General features: G+C 44.3%; 2 protein-coding genes across 7 annotated transcripts in view; one reads left to right on the top strand and one right to left on the bottom strand.

Annotated features, from left to right (window-relative positions):
• The first annotated feature begins 151 nt into the window (after positions 1–151).
• LOC135409793 (fibrinogen-like protein 1) lies at positions 152–9,533 on the top strand. Of its 3 annotated transcripts, none has more exons than XM_064645786.1 (9): positions 152–539; positions 1,212–1,342; positions 1,806–1,890; positions 2,593–2,803; positions 3,880–4,039; positions 5,225–5,322; positions 5,403–5,491; positions 6,911–7,101; positions 8,074–9,533. In XM_064645786.1, exons 3-9 carry the CDS (start codon positions 1,825–1,827, stop codon positions 8,261–8,263), a joined length of 1,005 nt encoding a protein of 334 aa, XP_064501856.1. In that variant the 5' UTR covers positions 152–539; positions 1,212–1,342; positions 1,806–1,824; the 3' UTR covers positions 8,264–9,533. The 3 variants fall into 3 exon arrangements, with proteins under 3 accessions (XP_064501856.1, XP_064501854.1, XP_064501855.1); XM_064645784.1 differs by having other exon boundaries at positions 1,212–1,412; XM_064645785.1 differs by lacking the exon at positions 1,212–1,342.
• Positions 9,282–21,379, bottom strand: part of THSD1 (thrombospondin type 1 domain containing 1) — a 30,575-nt gene continuing 18,477 nt past the window's right edge. For 3 of the 4 annotated variants that reach the window (XM_064645738.1, XM_064645740.1, XM_064645739.1), the window contains 2 exons: positions 19,132–19,290; positions 9,282–14,830 (listed from right to left, as the gene is read on the bottom strand). In XM_064645738.1, the coding sequence (XP_064501808.1) occupies positions 13,455–14,830; positions 19,132–19,290 (1,535 nt within the window). In that variant the 3' untranslated portion in view covers positions 9,282–13,454. The remainder of the gene's footprint in view (positions 14,831–19,131; positions 19,291–21,379) is intronic. The other variant, XM_064645742.1, reaches the window with a different exon arrangement.

Genomic DNA, 21,379 nt, shown 5'->3' with positions numbered 1-21,379 from the left:
ACAGATTAAACAGCAAAAGGAATGTTGAATGGAAAAGCTGTGTTATTTCTACCTTTCAGGACTTGGTGAAATGAGCCTGGCTGTGTTAAAACATGAGCTAAAATTCCCACTGGGAGCATTAGACTGAGTGATTCATATAAACACTTAAAGAAGTCAGCCTTGGTTGAGCTTCCCAGTCAAATAAGGTGGGTAATAGTACACAAGCAGCAGAGACCTTCTCCCCCTTCCTTCGGAGAGCACTGTTGATAGCAGCCTACTGTTGCTTATTGTCCCTGGAAAGCAGCAAGACGAGTATTGGGTAACAACAGAAAACCCGGGATTTGGTTAACTTTCCCATGAGGAATTGCGAGTATCTTTTCTGTGAAACTGCCTGGTGCTGTGAAACATTCTTCATCTGTGCCCTTGATGTGGGCCTTCTGGAGAGGGAAATCTCATCAACCTCTAGAAAAGCAGCTAGGTTTATGATCACTTTCTTTCACAGTTGACTTTCAAGGACAATAACCTTATTAGAAGGAGGTCTGAAGAAAGGCAAGTTACAGGTATGTTCATTTCATGTGTTGATAAAGGCATGGATGGAGTTGTTTTCTTTCCCTCTGCTCTGCTCTCTCTAGTTTTCAGGAGCTGTCGCTCAAACCCATCCTTCCTGTTAGCTTTTTGCCTCTACCCACGTGCTCTGTGTGGAGCCTGATTCTGACCTCAGCACCAGTGCTGCAGCACTGGCATGGCTGTGGGGGGTGTGAACAGCACTAGTGGTCGTGGGCTGGCAGTGATCCCTTGCTGTAATATTGAACTCTGCTCTCTATGAGCTGAAAAATTACCATGTGCTGGGACATCCTTCTGCACAACATCTTTTATGGGTGACTTGCATGGAGATCTTCCCTTGGCTTGCTTTGGGCCCTGCCTGCCCATCTTGGCAGAGGAGCCCCCTGTTGCTGGCTCTGGAAGCAGCTCTAGCATCAGCCACTGCAAAGATGCTAGTAGAGCCATAGCTAGAACAAAGCACGTCGCTCAGAGAAAAGAGCTGGGTAGCCAAGTTTCTGCAGCACTTCCAGATGTGAAGCAGGGGGGTTGGTTTTAGCCTATTTTTCAGATTTTTTTTTCTAATTTTTTTTTTTTTTAAAGCATCATGCAAGTGCACTGGGAACAATTTGTACTGTTCGCTCACACTCAACTGCGTGTTCCCAGTGTCAGCACTTATCATTTTTTTCTAGTTTTTCTCCAATGAAAGTCACATCTGTCTGTTGGGGCAGATTGGCAGCAGAGATATTTTCCACTGAAATCCAAGGAAAAACTATCCCATTCCACTCTGTCATATGTGTGACTTCTGCCCTTGGCATTCAAGGTAATCCCATCCTGACAGACCACTCCAGGGACTGAGGAGGGGCAATGTCCATGGTTGCTCAACCCAGGAGGTAAAATTCTTCGTAACTTTGGGGAGGTTGAACGAATAAACACTGTGTGATTTTTGCAAGAGTGCTCCAAGGAGGTGTGATTCCTGAGTAACTTCCCAACTGTGTGGACACTTGGGAGAAGAGGCTGCTGGAAAGTCACACAGGGTTTTATTTCTACAGGGAATCAGGAGCTCAGACCTAAGGCTCAATGCCCCTGTCAGCATGCTGCACTGGTGCTTTAGCTTCGCCTTAATATGCATCTTTCCTCTGATTTTGTCCTGTCTGTAGTTTCAAGCAACCTCCTTAACAAATCCTACAGCATTTTCTGGGGAATTAACATAACCGTGAGGGGGATTAGGTTGTGAGAGGAACTAAAGAAACCTCCAGTGCAGCCTATCTATGGCTTCTTTTCAGGTGATAAGAAGTGTGTGTCATGATGCACAGGTTGCTGCTGCTTCTTGTCCTGGTCAGCTTCAGCTCACCTGCACCCAGGTTTTCCGTGAGTATCTTTCAGTTAGCGTCTGTACAATCTGTCATACAGAGATGGATGTTCCCTCACAAGAGGGATGGAGATCTGTAAGAGTAGAGCAAGAAAGCATCTGCCTGCAACTAAAGGAATGTCACTCTTCTTGTACTGATAATACAGGGTTTTCACAGCAGTAAGGGCTGTGCAGCTGTCTGGGTGACAGAATTGACATTGCTAAGAATTAAAAACAACAACAAGCTCTTTTTTAAAAATATATATTTTTATAGCCAAAATATCAGCTCTTTTATCTTCCAGTTTTACACAAAGATGATTCTGGAACCTTGCTAGTTTGCCCTGTCTGCAGTGCAAGAGCCGAGTTTTCTCCCTCTTATCAATCTGAGCATTTTCATAGTCCGCAAACCTTCCCTTTGAGCTCATTTAATGGGGGTCAAGACAAATTATTTTTGTCCAAAGTAAGTTTTTGTGCATCTGATCATATTCTGGCATGCTCTGATCAATGCCAAGGTTGTTGTAGAAACACCATTTTCACTGGATTCAACTTAACAGCTCATGCTGTGCAAGATTTGTGTATCTTAGCAAGATACGACCATCAAATCATTTTGATCCACAGTGGCAATGTGACATGTTAGGGTCAAGAGGAGACAGATACTCCTCTCTCTGCCTCTCTGTACTTACCACTGACTAAAGCATGGGGGGGGTTTGTTTTCTCCATAGGACAAAGATGTCTGCCTCCTAGACAACAATAATTTAAGACAAAGGTTAAAACAACTTCAAGACTTGCTTTACTTATACGACCTGCAACTGAAGGACATCCTGGAGAACACTTACCACAGAACAAAAAGTGGGCTGTTCTCAGGCAACAGGAGCATGCAGCATGAGATTCTTTTACCCACAACCAGTGGAAATTTGATAGTTTATGACCAAGGTACAGTTTGGAGTAACGTGCCATAATGTTAATTTCTCCCAGCAGTGTCTCACGTGTCATATTTTATTTCTGCTAAAAGTTTTAAATTTTTTTAAGTGGATTGTATTTTAAAATGCAGATACATGGGAAGGAGAAGAGCTGACTAGTGGTGCTGGTAGCAGCAAATAGTCAGCTGGCCAATCTTTAGGCAGCTACCATCCAAGCACAACATGGACACCTGAACCTGGGCTTCTCACTTGGGACTCTGCTGCAGAGAGGAACAGCCACCTCTCACGTTTCCATTAGACTTAACTTTAGGCATCTGCTTTGGGAAAAGGTGGGCCCTGCTCTTGAAGAGCCCATTTCCCCTGAGTGACTTAGGGAAGTTCAGAGCACCTAGCTCAGCTGCAGGCACTGAAACCTGTTTAGAGGAGCCAAGCCTCCCCATTCCTCAGTTCCTTCATCACTTCTGTGGGAGAGTAACAGGCATGCATGTTCTTTGGTGTTATTTTGAGAACATGGTCATAAATGGCATCTTCGCCTGTGGCCAAGATTTTGTCCTTTGTGGGGATTACATTGAAAGTGCAGAACACTGAGGTCCTGAAAGGCTCTGTCCTGATACAGCCCTTGTAGAGCTGGTCACAGAAGCTTAGCCTCTTATTTTAGAATTGTTGTTCCCTGATTCTATCTGAAATACAGCTAAGGTTACCTTACTCTCCACATGGAAATTAGCTTCCCTGCGAATGATCTTGCTGACAGAGATGGTTTCAGTCCTGCATGACTATAATGTTATAGCCTCAGCCTAAGCTGCAGCTGTCCTGTATCTCACCAAAGATTTGGGAATGATTCCCTCAGAAGGCATGGCTGTAAAGGCTCTCGAGCCTTACTGCTCTTTGTCAGGCCCAGCCATTTGCAAAATAGCCTTGCTACTACATTGCTGAACCATTTGCTTTAATTTTCCAGGGCTTGCATAGCTATACACAGGCTAGCCAAGTGTTCTTGTCCCACACAGCCTCTCAGTGATGTCTTCTCTTGGTGGCACATATCCCTTTGCTTTCCCACCACACCATTTAACAAACAGATACTACTCTGCCTAGATTGCTCTGCAGTGTATAATCGGAAGAAAACCAAAAGTGGCTACTACCGAATCAGGCCCAGAGCAGACCGAGAGCCTTTCCTGGTGTACTGTGACATGTCTGATGGAGGGGGGTGGACGGTCATCCAACGGCGGAGTAACGGCAGGGAGAATTTCAACAGGTGGGTGCATCGTTGTTGCATCCAGAGGGCTTTCAGTCAGGCCAACAGCTCCTACCCCTGTCCTGCTGCCTGACAAACCCCCACCCTTGTGAAGCAGAATATACAAGACTACATATTAGTCTTGCATATTGGATGATTACTTAAGATTAGAGCAATCTGGTGGTACCTACTGGCAGCAAGAGGCCATTTTCAAATTGGACCTATCATATCCTTTCCATAGCTTTTCTGCATTTGAATGCATATTTGTTTTATCATTATTGGAGACTGTCAAAAGCTCCAAACTGGCAGGTATTTGCTGCCAGGGCATAGACTGAGATTTGTTGAACATACCTGTTTCCATATCAGGAATTATGTTCAGCATGTTGTAAGATTTATTACCGTATTTAGATAATTCAAAAAGATGCCAAACCAGATTGTCCTTTCTCTATGCAAAGTCCCAGAGAGGTGACTTTCACACAGAAATTTACAGGAGGAGAGATGCTCTGGTAGCACAGTAAAGAAGAAATGTCCCCATGCAGATTATTTCACAATCACAGCACATACAGTTTCAGGGATTATCTAGTGCCTCTTAAAGTCTGTTCAGTCCATTGCAAAGCTACCTCAACTGGCTCTAAGCTGGCTTGCCCAGAGAGTGATAGCTATCTGGCCATGGCAGTTCAAGTGAATGGAAAACATCCCGAAGAGGAGCACTGACTAGTATGTAGGTCAGGTAGACTCAATATCCATAATAACAACATGAAAGTGGGAATAAACACAGGGTTACTAAAACTGGAAATGATGATACACAGGAAGCATATGTGAATATCAAAGATAATACATAAATCATGTGAATTATGACTTGGTGAAGAACAATATCAGGTGTTTTGCTGAAGACCAATGTGACAGCTTCTGCTTTCCCTTTTCATCTAACTGACAACCTCACCCTGTGAGCATCACATCTGCCAGTTTGAAGGTTTGATCCCAGTATATGTGTGTGCACAGGTTTAGCAGGAGAAAAAGTAAGCTGTGAGTTGTACTTACTTCTAAGGCAAAGTGACAAATCTCAGCTCAGCTTGTGATGAGTCGAATACTTTCAGAAAACAGTGTCTAGAAATACAGGTGAAATTTTACTTGTTACCATATCCAAGTGTCACAAACTGCCTAATTCCCTCACATGCTGAAATTGATATTTGTATCTCACTGCAGGAAATGGGATGAATACAAACTGGGATTTGGGAGATTCCAGGGCAAGAATGACGAATACTGGCTGGGCAATGACCACATCTATGACCTGCTTGCTAGAGGTCCAAGTATTTTTCCTCTACAGATTTCTTTGTAATTTGCATTAGATAGTTCATCTAACAGGACACAACTTTATGTTTAGGAGAGAACTCATTAAAGATTGAACTGATGGACTGGCATGGGGAAAGACGTTACGCAGTCTATGAAAATTTCCAACTTGCAAATGAGCAGGTAAGAAAGGGGGAGAGCCATGACTTGCTTGTTTTGGTCTGTGAGGGTGGTGCATCTGCATCTGCAGCATCAGACCAGCATCAGGTTTGTAACTACAGCTCTGCGAAAGTTATCTTCTGTGGTTCCCTGGGCTTCCTAGTTTGTCTAACTGACAAACAGTCCTGGGAGCAGGGACATAAGCCTGGGATCTTTCCCTTACAACTGTGGAGTGTTGAAGTCACCAGGTGACAGAATCATGTGCGTATGCTCTCTTGCTATCTCTGCTGCGGCACTGAAGGCAGCTCTATGGTAGTGCATCCCTCTGCTGCAGGGCACAAAGAGATATGTTCTTGCCTCTAGTCTCATGATTAAAAAAGTCTGCTGCGAGTGAGAAGACCCTTAGGGTTTGAACCTCTGCAACAAAATGGAACCCTATTCTCCTACTTCCTAAGGGAGTGTTTCAGACTGTCACATAAAAGGCAAGCACCAGAACAAACCCTCTCTACCTTGTTTTAAAATAAAACAGTGAACTTTAATCAAAGCCTTGAAAGAGCAGTTGTAAGTTCCTATCTTGAAAAGAGGTACCTGTAGCACTACACCTCATGCTACAGACACAGAAAGCCCAAAGACAGAAACATCCTGTATTTCCATGTTTGCTTCCTAGCTGTAGACAGCATCCTGCTCCATACAGGTGCTCTTCTTTGCAGGCTTGCCTTTCTGAACACCACATGCAAGTAGCCCAAATAAACAAGGACATGAGTTCCATTGCATGGACCAGTCCTAGTACCAACTCCATCACTGCTCCAGAAATGTACACATTATGCTCAGTTTGTGATTAGAGCTTTCTTATTAAAAGTTTGAACAGCTTCATTTTAATACCTTATTGCCATTTTTCATAAAGAAAGGAGGACTATAATGACAGGAGAAAGCCCACAACACAAAACTAATCATCCATCTCATATCAAATGTCTCTTAGACCTGTTAGCTGTGCACAATGGAACTATTATTCTAATTATTCCCACCAGGACCAGACCATTTAGCCAGAAATCAGATGACTTCTAGTCCTTGGAAGAGCAAAATGCCTAAGAATTTATTCTAGCTGAACAACTGATCAGTTTATGAAGGCAACTACTTGGCAGAGTTTTTTGCTAAGTTTGTTCTTGGTCAGCTAGAAAGAGCCTTTCATCTTGCTGTAGAGTGTATGAAGTGGTTGTTGAACCATGACAAACCTGAAGCCCTTTGTAGCAGCAGCAGTAATTAGCAATCCCTTCTGGAAGTTTAAATCCTTCATTGATCTGCACTAGGATCATTAAAGCACGGAGACAAAAGTCACCCTTGACTTCAAAAGTGGATAAAATGGCCAGAGCAAATTTGATCTCAAAAATGGGAGGAAGGACAGAATGAGCTGATATCAAAGACATGTGTCACATATTCCTGCAGGACAATTACAGGTTATGGTTTGGCACGTATTCTGGTAACGCTGGCGACGCTCTGTCTGCTGGGAGCAATTTTGAAGATCAGTGGTCAGCCTCTCATAGAGGGATGCAGTTCACCACATTTGACAAGGATCACGATCGATTCCTGGCAGGCAACTGTGCATCAGAGAATAAGGGCGGTTGGTGGTTTAACAGGTATGGAAAATAGCTGATTCCTCTCGGATGAGTCGAGTGTGGGTGGCTGTACAGCTGAGAGGACTTGCCTGCCTTACAGCAGCTGGAGGTTGCTGTGTTCATTTGCCACCTTGCACAGCCAAACCTAAGATGTTCACACCTACAGATCCTCAAAGGAAAGCAAACTGCTTCTTTCATTATAGCAAAGCAGGTAAGTTGAATTCTTTTTAAGAAATGGGCCACAGGTAAGTTGCATTCACTTTAGGAAAATGGGTCAGAACAAATGCATAAGGGCCAATGACCTGGAAGGAAAAAAGCCCAGTTAAAATTCCTAAAAGTGCTTTGGGTTATACTCCAGAAAATAAAACAACTGTACCCATAGCAAGCTGAAGCATGTACAAAGGACATTTCTCTCTTGTGGAGCATGTCTAGGGGGTGAGCTATCCCATAACAGATGTGATGGTATATTTGCTAGTTGGGCATATGTCACACATCAATGGGCAGGGACTCAGGTTCACCTGCCCTGGGACCATGGACACACCACTCTCAGTTTTTCTCTGCTTTACTGCAGGATGAGCCCCTTTGGCCAGACCCTCATCACATAACAATTGAAATCAGTGAAGCTACATCAATAGTAGTATTCACCTTCATTAAAAGACATCTGCATTTTTAAGTGTCAATATGGAGCTGCCTACACTTGAGCTAGAGCCTAACAAATGGCACTACACCCCTCTGTTTAGGCAATGTGGTTATAATGTCCATAACTAATACACCTGAAGGAGTCTACAGGTTGAATTCTGTGACTAGTGTAGGTGTCTGCTTTAGTATGACCCATATACTTGTTTGGGTTCCACTAAGTGCACTAACCACATCTCCATCTCACCCTGGTATTTCTAAATGTATGTTGTGTGAAAACTGTACTGCACTGCAATGATGCAATATCTTCCCACGCTAAGCATAATTCCCTTTTTCCCTCTCCTACATCGTCACAAGGTGCCACGCCGCAAACCTCAATGGACGATACTACAGAAGAGGAAGGTACAAGGGCTCCCATGACGATGGCATGGTTTGGTCTACGTGGCATGGGATGTGGTACTCACTGAAATATTCAGCCATGAAAATCAGGGCTCCGTTCTTCATTGACATTGAGAGTGGAGATGGAGAGAACAGTCAGGGCAGCTGAAACCTGCTGCTTTGGAAAGAGGAAAACTACAGGCTGAAAAGAATTGTATAAGTTGATAGCTGGTTCTCTGCTGCTGCCAATTGCCAAACCTGCACTGTGATAACTGGAGTTGCACCTGCTTCTGCTACCTGAAGCTAACAGCAAGAGTTGTTTGAGCATAGCCAGACAAAAATATAACAGAAAACATATGGATCTCAGTCATGGGATAACCACAGATTTCTTTTTCAGCAGTTTTCAGGAATTTGTTGGAAAATGTTTATTGAAAGATCTCTGGACTTCGAATGATCAAGCTAATAACCATGGCAGTGTTGGATCAAGGGTTGGACTTGATGATCTTAGAGGTCTTTTCCAACCCAGTTGATTCTATGATTCTAAGCATGTCCTGTAATCTATCTATACTCTTCGAGGTCTAAACCTTTCTCATCTTGATTTTAACCATCAGCGCTTTAATTATGAGGACATCAGAACAGAAAGAACAAAGCAATGGGAAATTGGACTTCATCTGGTGTGCCTTTTACCAGTGTTTTGTTCTGCCTCAGGAGATGTTTCTAAGCAACTCTCCCTATGGTTCTAAATTGCCACACTTCAGTATCAGAGTGCCTCTGGAGTGTGTGAAACCAAACGTGGATGGATGTGCTCCAGCTGCTAACGTACATCCAGACTATTTCAAAGTAAACCTCCACAATAGGGACAATGTGGGCACTGGGTTCCATTGCCAAGAGCTTCCTGCTGGAGATCCACTGCTACAGCACACTGCAACACATTAATGCAAAGACAACCCTGCCGACCAGATTTAAGCCCCAGACTAAAATTAGGCAGATTTTACTAAATTTAGCTGAGCACAGATATTCTTAGGAGTTCCTAAAATGCAGACATGATTCATCTGTACATTCTCCTGTAATTTACCAGAAGACTTTGGGTTAGTGAAAAGGAATTAGAAAGTAGAAAGTGGTTGAACCACAGGGCAAACTACTTTCATTGTCTCATTGGAGTGAAGCAAAAGAGCAATACAAATGACTGAAAGAAATGGAACACTGAAAGTTTATTTTCCACAAGTTGTTAACAGCAACGGTTATAAATGAACAGCAGTATCAGCTTGATGCAAGTCATTTAACTATTGTGATGTAGAATAAGCCTAATTTTTTTATGATTTACAATATTTTTTTTAACTGGTAGCTCTTTTTCATTTATTGGCTCTTAGATCCATACATATTGTCATTTGTATGTACATCCATAGAGAACGAAATAAAACCAGCTGAGTAGGACTTAATACTTTTTATCTGGTTTTTAACAGTAGGAACTTGAGCAGAAAGTTGGATTAAAATCTTGTAAAGGTCATAATATGAGAAAAGCATTCCTTTGGTATTGGCTCCAATTCTTTTCTACTTGTTGTCCTAGAGGGTCTGCAAGGTAAGTTTAGTTTCCATGGCTAAAGCTGTCCAGGAGACAATGCAGAGACACATGGTGAAGGTTCAGTATAAAATTTGGTTTGGTTACTCTGCTTTGTCAAGAGGTAAACCCTGTTCTCACTGCTTCCTAGACATCTCAGTGATTACAAATGTGAACACTGGAGTGCAGTGGGGAGCACTCTAGGGAGCCATGTTCCTAAAGTCTGTGCCCTTCACAAGACTGCAGCCTCACCCTTTTCCCAAGCATACCCATTTGGAATGAAATGTGCACCTACCTGTCTGAAATGAGGTTGCCCTTGTGAAGAAAGAGCTGCAAAGAGCTAGAGCTTGCTATTTCCCTTCTGATCAATACTTCTTGTTTTACTAGGGTAAAATCTTAGTGCAAGGTTGTAACTGCATGTTGGGAACATAAGAAATGACTTTGCACAGATTATAATTGTGTGGCCACTGATGAAGTGCTGAGGGCACTAAGGACGGCTTTTGTCTACATTGAAGACCCAGAGAAATGTGAGTGAAATCAGTTAATGCCTTCTGGCCAGTGATGCTAAATCCCATTTTTCAGTAGAGGGCTAAGGAAACAGGGTAAAGATTACAGACTGCAGAAATTACAGCACTGAAGGGACAGCATTAGCAATTTCACAGTTCATTAAGCAGCCAATAACCCATCTGATAATGAAGTATCAAGCTGGAAATAAAGTCAGCAGGGCTTAGTCAGACAACTGCCACCTGGTCAAGTTCCCCAGTGAATGAGCAATGGGTGATATAAAGTCCAGACTATGGAGCCTGTTTCCCTCTATGTCAGTACAGAAAGGCAGGCGTTATTGTTGGACTGCCTTCAGCCAGCATCAATGTTATGGTGCTTTTTTCTGTCTCTGAGAGAGAAAGAGGGGACAAGGTATGACAAGCTGGGTGGGAAGGGGTCTGCCTTGTTGTCTTTGTAAAATGTACCTAAGCACATTTAATGCATTACAGGAGCTGTTCTGAAGACAGCCCAACACTGGGAAGTTTTCAGGAAGCAGCATCTGATTTAGAGCAACACTCCCCCTTCTCTGCCCTCCTGTGGCACAGGGGACCCCCTTGGAGATGCAGAGGTCACAGGGCTTTGTGCCGGAGCCTTAAGCTCCCACAGCAAACTCCAGGAAGCATTTCAGAACCCCCTTTATCTCAATAAACAGGGTAAAATGCCACTAGCTGAGTACTTATTTGATCTGAAGGCTACTGCCAAGCTCAAATCACTCCCACTAAAGGTTAGGGGAATGCTTGCTGAATGTTGCTGTGCTGTACATTTGATCTCCTGTTTCTCCAGGGTTTCCCATGCTGAGAGGCTCAACAAAGCTTAAAAGATACTGTAGCCCTGCAGCTCCAAGCCTGACAGATCTCTGCTTCAGGGTGAATGTGCTTCATACTGCAAAGTTTACCTTATTACAGGGGTGGTGAGTAACCTGAGCAGCAATTGCTTCAGAGGTTTGATTTCCAGCTCATTTAAGTCAATTTAAAGACTCATTACATTTGACTGCCTTTGGATAACTCTTCAAGCGTGGACACATTCTTACATGCTTTAAACAGCATTTCAAGCTGACAGCTTGTGGGAACGCATAGCCAGTACAAATGCCATGCTGGGCCAAAGGCTGAACACCAATGTGCCCTGTTGGTACAGCTCCTGGGAAAGAGGGAGCTCACATCACCCTGCAAGTCGGATCTGCTACTCCAGCAGCAGCTTCAAAACTTCACCCATCAAAAAGGCCATTCAAACAGCCAGGTTTGATTCTGGTGGCCAAATGCTGAGTCTTTTTGCTCCTAGGTTGTCACAGCAAGTGACACTGTGTGCCTGTCAAACTACCTGTGCATGCTTTGGACACTTCAGTGGGGTGCCATAACTGGCAGCTGACACTTGGTGATGCTGCTCTTCCTTTAAAATTGCTGTTGCTTTGTGGGGGGTGGGGGAGGGGGGAAGTGTGGGATTGGGAAACCTATCTGTCTGCTCAGAAAGCCCATTTTGAGAAAGATAGCACCTCCTTCCAGAGAACAGAGCACATGCTAATTTTTCCTTCACACCCACAAGGCACGTTAAAGGGCACGTAGGGTTGGGCTCCTTATGGGAGAGTTGATTTAAGACTGATGGCCTAAGATTTAAGATTTAGTCCACCGCCTAAATCTATCTTCTCTCATACCTACCTCCATGGGCAGCACCTCCTCTTTTCTTGCTTTTGCCCACTAGCATCACCTTGCTCTTTGCAAGTCCCTGGAGAGACAGCTATCCCAACAAATGGCAAGCAAAGTCTCTAAGTCATTCCTTCTGGCCTGAGCTCTGGCTCTGTTGTTAACCAGGTTTCCAACCCAACTCTGAATACTTGCAGCAATGTATAATGGCAAATTTGTGATTCCAGTTTTAAAGCACAACAGATAAACCCACCATGGCTGTTGTACTTCACTGTTACTGCTCTCTACAACTACCTGAAAGGAGCTTGCAGCAAGGTGGGGTCCGCCTCTTCTCTCAAGTAACAAGTCACGGGACCAGAGGAAATGGCCTCATATTGTGCCAGGGGAGGTTTAGATTGGATATGAGAAAAAAATTCTTCACTGAAAGGGTGGTCAGGCGTTGGAACAGGCTGCCCAGGAAAGTGGCGGGATCACGGTCTCTGGAAGTGTTCAAAAAGCATATGGATGTGGCACTTGGTGATATGGTTTAGTGGTAAACATGGTGGTGTTACATTAATGGTTGAACTTGATGATTTTAGAGGTCTTTTCCAACCTAAATGATTCTATAAGTCTGTAAGATTCTCTGTGAATCACCAGATGTTGTCATTTTATTTTTAATTTTTGTTAACATAACAGGTATTAACCAAATAATCTTGTTCTTTGCTGGTTTTGTTCTTAATTTATTTTGATCTTGCTGTAGTAGTATTGTTGTCAATATATTTACATTTAAAAAAATTAATAAAGGAAAGGATAATTATGGAAAGGATTCATGATTCAACAGTTCTCAGTGCTTTTTACAGGTAACATTCTGCAGTAACATTTCTGCAAGGACTAAAATCTGATCATCTGTTTTCTTTGCCCTCCCTGTAGCATGCCTTTTCTAAAAATTTCTTGCAAATATCTGTACATCATTGTTTTCCTGGCATAAATATTGACAGAAAGAAAATATCAGAGTCTTGAATGATGAAAAATGCCTCCTCAATTTTAAATTCACTCCAAGTATTCAGCATCAATTGTTTGCACTTCCATGCAACCCGCTAAAAAACCCTCACCAGATGACTTATTTGAGCAACTACAACAGTTCAATGACACTAACCAGAAAAATGATAAAAACTGCTCACCACTAGAAGTTTGTCCTTTCTAAATGGGAAATCATTCATTAATCAGGGCAGATGGTTGAGGATGCTGTACAATGGATGCCTCAGTATGTCACAGTCTACTAGTACAGAGTCCACAAGGTGTGAAAGGCTAGATCAGTGGCACTCATCATCTTTGATTCATGAAACATGACTGCTTTAGGCAATAAAATCTATTGGCTATTCCTGGGTCATGTCTTCACTAACATGTGCTTTCCCAGCGTATTTTGTGTGTATTGTACACACATGCATACAAAAAAATATTATATGAAAGCACTTTTCAGTAATTAGAAAGGAATATGTATCCCACAAGCCAGATCTGGGGCATTATTCCCTCCTGCTCCATGTGAAGGTAACGTGATTCCTGTTGCTTCTTCTACCAGAAGCCAACTGATCCTGCAGATTCTCTACCACGCATGCCCCTCCTGCAGGGCCGCAATGAGTCACTCAGATCACCAGCTTCTCAATGCTTAGAGTACTTGTTTCATCTTCTTCATTCGAACCAAAATACCCAGGGAGGTCAATCATCTGCTGCTCTGCCTCTGTTAAGCCAAAAGTACTATTATCATAAAAGGCAAACTCGGGGTCCAAGGGGAAGCTCTGGCACTTGTCCCTACGGTGCTGGGCAGGGCTTACACTCAGGCCTCTCTGGGAATTATCTTTGCCATTTGAGCCTGTTTCTTTCCGCCACATGCCTCTGGGGTTAGGTGAAGGGCCCCTCTTACTTCGGCTGGGCTCAGGTTTTTCAGCTGCCTTCTCCTGACCAGCAGGCTGGCGGTCAGTGATCAGGTCCAGCTTCCTCACTGGGGGACCTGCCCTGTGGTGGGACTTTGTGCCATGGCCCTGTGGTTCACACCCCAGCACAGTGTTGTGGGGCTGATCCAGCTTTTCACACGCTGGATTAGCATTTCTGGATTTTGGCCGTGTCCTGTCCTCCAAGCTCTGGTCCCATGTCCTGGTCCTGGAGTTGTAGAGAGGAGTCTGTCGGGGTGTGAGAGTGGACATGCTTCTCTCTCTGAAAGGCCTGGCCTTTTTAGTTTCATGGAAACTGGCTGTTCTTCTAAACTGTGAGTTTCTGTGACAGCCCCTCTCGGGCAAGTCTGCTCTGTTATCCTGGTGCTTGAAATGAGCTCTTCTTACTAGGGTTTGGGTAGGGCTCACTGCAGGATTGGCCTGTGAGAATGGAAAATCCAGCCTGGGGTGAGAGCTTTCCCCCAGGAATTTGTGCTGACTGGCTGGCTGGTCCAGAAATGGAGATTTGATCCGAAATTTGTTTGCTGCTACCTCCTCTTGGCTTTCCTGGCTTAGGGGAAGCATCGCGGTGGCACCAAGAACTGTGTCCGTGAGGGGATTCTGAGAGACATGGTACACCTTAGTGGTCTCCGTCAGGCCTTTCTTCTTCATCTCTTTCAGCTGCTGTTGTGCCAGGCGGTAGCTGAAAATTGGAGGGATTATTTTTTGGGCATTTGGCTGCAAGTTTTCACTTCCAGAGGCATCATCTTCTTGGGCAAATTGGAGGCTTCGCCTGTAGGTCAGAGGAATGTTAACAAGGGCATCCCCTCCTTCAGCAAAGCTGTCCCGCTGCTTGTTGCCTTGACAAATGTTCTCCTCGTCGGAGTTTTTCCGGAAGCCAGGGGAATGGACAGAGTTTCGTCGGACAGCGGTACTGCATTTCTGTGCTCTGCAGAGCTTCCTCCAGAGGGTGATGAGAATGGTGGTAAAGATGATAAACAAGCATACAGAAATACCTGTGATGGTAACTATATTATCTGCTTTCCGGTTCTCTCCTGGCTGGACAGGAGGCGGGGTGGGAGGCTTGACAGCTGTAAGAGAGAGCACACATGCCTGTCAGAGTTGCACTGGCATCAGCATTTTGGTACTTGACGATGGATATGTTACTACAAAGAAAAAATAAGCAATTAATACAGTACAGGAAGTTGTCTGCCATTAAAATTTGCTCACTGGAGATGACTTACTACTGATGACTTCAAACTGGCCCAAAAAGATCTACTTACTTTAAACCAAGGTGCCCATGGACCTTTTAAATGCAGCTATTACTTTTTCCTGTTTTGCCATTTCCATAAGGCATTCCTAAATAAGTGTAAAATGGGATAACTCTATTTGCCCTTCTTTATTAAGTACTTTAGGATTCCCTGATAAAAAGTGCCATAAAACAGGAAAAAATAATTCAACCAAGGCTAGGACTTCAGGTATCACTTTATTTTTAGGTGAGCTTAAGTGGGTGTGAGAATTGGAATGAGTTTGAAGAGCAGAGAGGCAGCACTAGCAGAGACAGTGTAACTTTTCTAAGCATTCTTCTGAGGGTGCTTCTTCCACCGCTGTCTGGTGCCATAGCCCCAGAGGGCAAAAACTGAACATGTCACAGCAAGCTCTCAACTGAAAAGGCCATTGCTCTGGTGTCCCTAGCATTCTAGGACTGACACTCTGCAAACTTTTCTTCACTAAGAGGGTGCCAGCCACCGGAACAGGCTCCCCAGGGAAACTGTCATAGCACTAAGCCTGACAAAGTTCAAGGACCGCCCGGATGATGCTCTTAAATCATATGGTTTAGTTTTAGGTAGTCCTGTGAGGACAGGAAGTTAGACTCAATGATCCTTATAGGTCACTTCCAACTTGAGATATTTTATGATTCTAACTTGTAATGAGAACATTTCAGAGCTGTCCACATCCCTATTTAAACCTCTCACCAGCCCATTGCTCCACATTACAGATGGCTGAACCAATAAGAAACTAATGATTCTTTTCTGAATGAGGTCTCTAGGATTTCAGGTGCAGCCTTAAGCAGAATACAGCATGGTTGAAAGCAGATGAATTAGTCCAGCAGCTAATTTTAGTATCTGTTAGCACTCCCCAATTTTTTGGGGTCAGACATCAGCTCTGTAAAGCCACGAAAATGTTGTTGGAGAGCAAGGCTGGTCAGTTGTACTTGACAAGAGCTGGCCATAAAGCTGTGAACTCAAACTGAACCACTGAACCACCCCGCCCTAGTCTCTTGCTTTATCCAGAAGCCAAAGCCGAGTCAGTTGTAAAACTCGGCAGGTGCTCCTGCCTGCACCACAGTGACTGCCCAGGCATAGGAAATGCAATTGCAGAATAATGAGAAGTAGACACCACATACTTCCCATAATTCAGAAAAAAAAATATTCAACGGCAAGCTGGTAGTGCAGCTTTTAGGTGTGCAGGACGCATAAATGCACCGATAAACACAGGCCAGAAAGTCTCAGGCTGCTAAAAACAGACATGCAGGGTGCTGGGTTAGGCAGGAGGTCCATTTCTTTGACTCAGAGCTACCTGACATCCCCAAGCCCTTTAAAAAATCCTGCCAGTGAATAAACTTTGATCTTTGTGTCACTCTGAGAGCTTGAAAGCAGCTTAAAGAACAAGACTGATGAATCTTTTAGGAGGATCTCTAAAACTTGCATTCAGCCCAATGCTACCATGCCAGAGCCCAGAGCACTGCTGTTCTGGAGGCTTGATCATGGAGTGAACAAGCTGACCTCAGGAAAGAAAGCAGGACCAGCATTTGCTCTGTTAACTCCAGCAGAGCAATTCATTCGTTTCTCATCCTTCTCTCAGTCCTGTTGCTCACGGCTGTTTTCCAAATACTCTGTTCTCCATTTGTAATGCACACTGTGCTGCGTCATTTGGAGCAGACAGCTTAGCAAACGGTGAGGTTCAAAACAGGACTTTGTCGCTGTGGAGCGCCTCTCTCTGCACCTCATCTTCCCCTGCCCCTACACTCTGCTGGTCTCACTCATTCAGCCATTTGCTCCATCTGCTGGACTAACGACTGCAGAGTTATGCTGAAAATAAAGCTTGTCTGCTTTGTAAAGCTGCAGAGGTGGGAAGGGTCAAACTCCCAGCTTGAGATCAGGAGCAGATGAACACTGTAAAGTCACTGTAAAGTCACATTGTCAAGTCACTTCTCAAGCAACCTAAGATTCAATGGGATGAAATCATATAGGTGATTCTGTAAAGGAAGCTGGGAGCAGGAGGATTAGAAACCATGTGCAAATGAGAAGCGAGGTTTTTCCTCCAGATGATTCCACAGGGTACAGATGCAGGCCTCCTGTGCATTTGATTTTATATATATATATAAACCCTCTTTATTAACCCAGAGACCTCACTGGAATTTGAGGACTGTCCAGACCTGCTGAGTGCTGTCATACTGTAACTCAAAGCAGACTGCCACAGGCCTGTGAACTGTGCATGCACAGGAGGTTGACCTCTCTGGCAACCACCTTGCACAGTTGCACACCTGCATGGGAAGACTGACACCTCTGAGAAGGACCAGAGAGGCAGGTCACCTCTGTGCATGTAAAGCAAGGTGCACACACAAATCATGTGCCCAGCACATGCTCTGCACGCACAGACCCCCTCTCTGGGGAGTTCTGTGCACCAAGACTACTCTCTGAGCTCCAGAGGAGGGCTGTGAAACTGTCTGGCAAGGAGCCAAACCAAATTATGTACTCCCAGACATACCTCTCCAGCAGGTAACAGGAGGCATGGAATAGCACAGCTCAACATCAGCTTTAGAAAAACACTAACCACCCACTGCATTTTGATGGTGACATTACTGCCGACAGCAGTCTGATAGAGTTTGGCATAGGGAAAAAACTAGCTCTAAAGCAGGACATTAGTTTTAAGCTGGGGCCCAAAACATCCGAGTTGTTCCTCTCTGCTTGAACTTACAGCTTTACAAAATAAGCAAACCCACATGGCCAGCATTTTCAAGTCATTAAAAACATCAGACCTGTTAAAACATTCCAAGTGCTGCACAAACACTGACAAAACGCAATCCCTCGCTTGATGGAATATAATTTTTAGTATTTTCCCTTCACCCAAACTTTTGTTCAATACAACCCATTTCTTAAAAGTGCTCCACAACACATTTCAGTCCCGCCTGTATACTTCTGAGGCCTTCATCCTCAGACACCTTGAGGCTGGTTCAGGCCAACACCTCCATTAAAAACGTAATCCTGCCCTCTTCTTGCTCCAGCTACACATTCTCTCCCCCTGCTGTCCTTCCCTTTTCAGTGGCACAAGCATTGCAGTGGCCACATGCTAAACAATTTCCCCACATCCCCAAACTGTCTATTTTTTAACTGGCTCCATTCCAGTTCTCCACACTGCACTTGTGCAAGCAGAAGGAAGTACATGCAAGCAGCCAAAGCAAAGGGTAAGGCATTACTCACTATTTAATATCTTAAAATACCTTTTAAATTACAGCCTGAGAGCCCAGGAGCCTGCACAGTTCCTGGGCACCTTTCCTTCCCCATCCCTGCACCCTTGGCACCTGTGGGACACAAAAGCATGGGAGCTTGTAGATCAACTTTCTGAGATGGATCTCTGGGGACCCTTGGCATCAGCACACTCTTTTTCAGCAGGGAGTTTTCAAGCAGAAATTCTGCATGAACTGAGCACCAGCACCCTGCTAAAAGGAGCACTTCTCATACCCCTCATGGTAACTATAAGCACCTGACTATGGTGCTGGCACAGCCTCATCCATCCTCACTGGAGGCTGTGCAGCTGCTGGAACACCGCTCTCATCTTACAGGAGGTTCAGATCTCTTGTAACTTCACCAACTTGCCACTCACCATCAGCGGCCAGCCTGCAATATCATGGACCAACAGCAGTGACAGGCTGGTGCACAGGCAGTCCTGGCACTGCCACCTCAAAAAACTCACAGAATGGAAATCTCACACTACAGGTCACTGCCAGAACCAGTACTCTTTTTTAACAGACTTTTTAATAGATTCCTACTGCCTGGAGTGGCTTTCACTACTGAACACGTTCTGCTAGTCCCAAGATTTCTCAGTGCTTCTTCGCTCTCTGGCCATGATGGAGATTTTAAACTGCTTCCATGGCACCCACAGCATTCAGAAATCTTATGCCTTGGAGCATTATCTCCAGCTGTCCCACAAACGCATGGAGGCTTCCACTCTACTCCATCAAGCACAAGAATGTGACAGCCCCCTGAATCAATGTGACTGAAGGAGAGAGCAGATGTTTCTGTTTGACACAGCCCTTCTAACAACAGGCCCTTTGCTTTTGCCAGGGCAGTCACACGACCAGGGGGTAGAGGACAGCAGAGGTACGTACACGCACACTCCTCCAGCGAACACAGGGAAGCCTCCCTCGGTGATCCAGCGCAGCCTGGGTTTGCTGGTGAGGAGGTGAGGCACTCTCGGAAGCGCTCCCGGATGCCATCCCCACAGGTGACACTGCAAGGGCTCCAGGGCTGCCACGGGCTCCATGCTTCTACAAATAAAAAAGCTCACAGCAATGAGGAGTGTGTCTGCATCCTTACCTTTAAAGACACAGCCATTTGTCTTCTTTTTTAAGAAAAACAGCAATAACTAACTAAAAAATGCAAACAGCAAGACCAAAAGAGCACACAGCATCCAGAACCCGCTCCTGTTCCCATCAGAGTCTGGGCCAAAGCTTCCACTTGTTGTTTTCCTTTTTTCCCCCCAAGCCCCAGCCTGGAACACAGTGGTCAGTCAACTGGCAAGCAAGTTCTGCCTGGAACAATAGCAAAAGGAAATGAATCCACAGACCTTTGGAGTGGGCTGGTAATTTATATATTAATCCAATTCCTGCCTGACAAACAGTGCATTTACAGCAGGATAACTTCATTGACCTAAGTATAGTTACTGCTGATTTATATGACTGTGACAGGAGGATAAGCCTACAAGGCCTAATGAAATGGCAACGTTGCTTTTTCTCTTTATTATCTTCTCAGCACATGAACATGTTATTGAATCATTTCTTTGACAGTTTGCAGGTCTCTTTGGTTTATTGCTTATGGTTATGCAATTAACTCAAGATGAAATTTTGCATGTGCACTTATTTATTTCTAGTGGAGGTTCTAATATTACCTTGAACATTATCATTTTTAACGCGTAATAAAATCCCTCTTTTTCTTAAGACTATATTCTCATCCAATGTTCAACACTCAAACTTTATAGCAGTAAGAAACCAGAGAGAGAAAGGAGGGACCATTCCTACCCATTTCTGACAGCTGTGACACCGAAGCAGCATCACAACTTTAAATTCCAAACTAATGCACGAGTTCAGGTACAATTTTAAAGAACAAAACCCCAGGGGACCCTGGTATGGCTCAGTTGACTTGGTGGTCTAGTTTTGAAATCTGGCGGAAAAAAAACAATACACTATTTAAGTCCATTTCACTGCTCACAGATTAAGTAGAAAAATATCTGAATAACATTTTTTTTAAAGTAGATCAGGTTTGTTCAAGTTTGCTCTTTTAAATAATTTATGGTGCTGCTACTGACAACACAGGCCATGATTTTTAATTTTAGTACTGCTGCTAACATGCCCCTGAGCCCTTGACCAAGTTACGATGCTACAGGACTAGACAGTGTTGCATGACTGAAAATGGCTTTATGATTTCATGTTATATTGGTTGCTGCACAGTTCATAGTGTGTTATTATTTTTACGTATCTCTAACAAAAATAAATACAGCTGTGTTTCAATAAACATGAAATTTTAACTGCTTTGGGCCCTGTCCTACAAATTTTTGTGAGCATGCCAGTATGAGTAATGTTAATGCGAGCAGCCCGACAGCACCAGCAGGGCTGCTCTCCCGTGTGCAGGTACTCACCTGCACTGCAGGACGGGGCACCAATGTGTTGAGCTTACACTTGTGCTGCCAGCCAAGGCTGCAAAGCAGGTGTGGGCACGTACTCAAGAACATTTGTGTCCATGCATGTTCCAGTGCATTTGCCTCACCTAATCCACAGTGGAGATGGGCATGGTGAGACACTCTGGTGGTGCTGTGGTTTTAAGCTCACACAACACCAAATGACCTTCCCAGCTGTTTGCCACTGATTCCACTACCCTACTGCGATATCCGTGATCCCATGCTGTATTTCACTTGTGCTCTTCACACACCTCTCTGCTTTCACCCTTCTGTCTCTGGAGCTGGGGAGCTGCTACACCAGGGGAGAGGAGCCCAAAAGCAGGCTGAGCTTTCACACTCCTCCTCCAGTTTGCAGCCATGCCAGTTCCTTGTAAAGTGCAAAACGAAGCAAGATGGTTGGTGATGTCAGGAGAAAAAGGAATCAGAGGATGTCAAGGAGGAGGGAACAGAGGAGGTCTGTTGGGGTAAGGAGCCCCACAAAGGTACAGGCTCTGGACAGTTTGCAAAATCACATCAATTAGCAAGCAAAGCTATTAGTGAGGGCAGCAAGAAAAAATGCTGATAATTAGTAGTCAGTCAAGCACTCATTGATCCCTCCTCAAAAAAGGACTTCGTGGTATTACGTTATTTGGGGATCTCACAACACTTTTCTTCATATCAGTATGAAGGACTCCAGCAGTGTC

This window comes from Pseudopipra pipra, chromosome 2, assembly GCF_036250125.1.
Source record: "Pseudopipra pipra isolate bDixPip1 chromosome 2, bDixPip1.hap1, whole genome shotgun sequence".
NCBI lineage: Eukaryota > Metazoa > Chordata > Aves > Passeriformes > Pipridae > Pseudopipra > Pseudopipra pipra.
Note: the sequence above shows the minus strand (reverse complement) of the source record. Positions and strands in the feature narration are given on the sequence as shown.

Coding starts and splice junctions, on each gene's coding strand:
- LOC135409793 (XM_064645785.1), top strand. CDS start 1,825: ATGATGCACAGGTTGCTGCTGCTTCTTGTCCTGGTCAGCTTCAGCTCA. Junction 4,040..5,224: donor GGCAGGGAGAATTTCAACAG/GTGGGTGCATCG, acceptor ATCTCACTGCAG/GAAATGGGATGAATACAAAC. Junction 5,492..6,910: donor TCCAACTTGCAAATGAGCAG/GTAAGAAAGGGG, acceptor ATATTCCTGCAG/GACAATTACAGGTTATGGTT.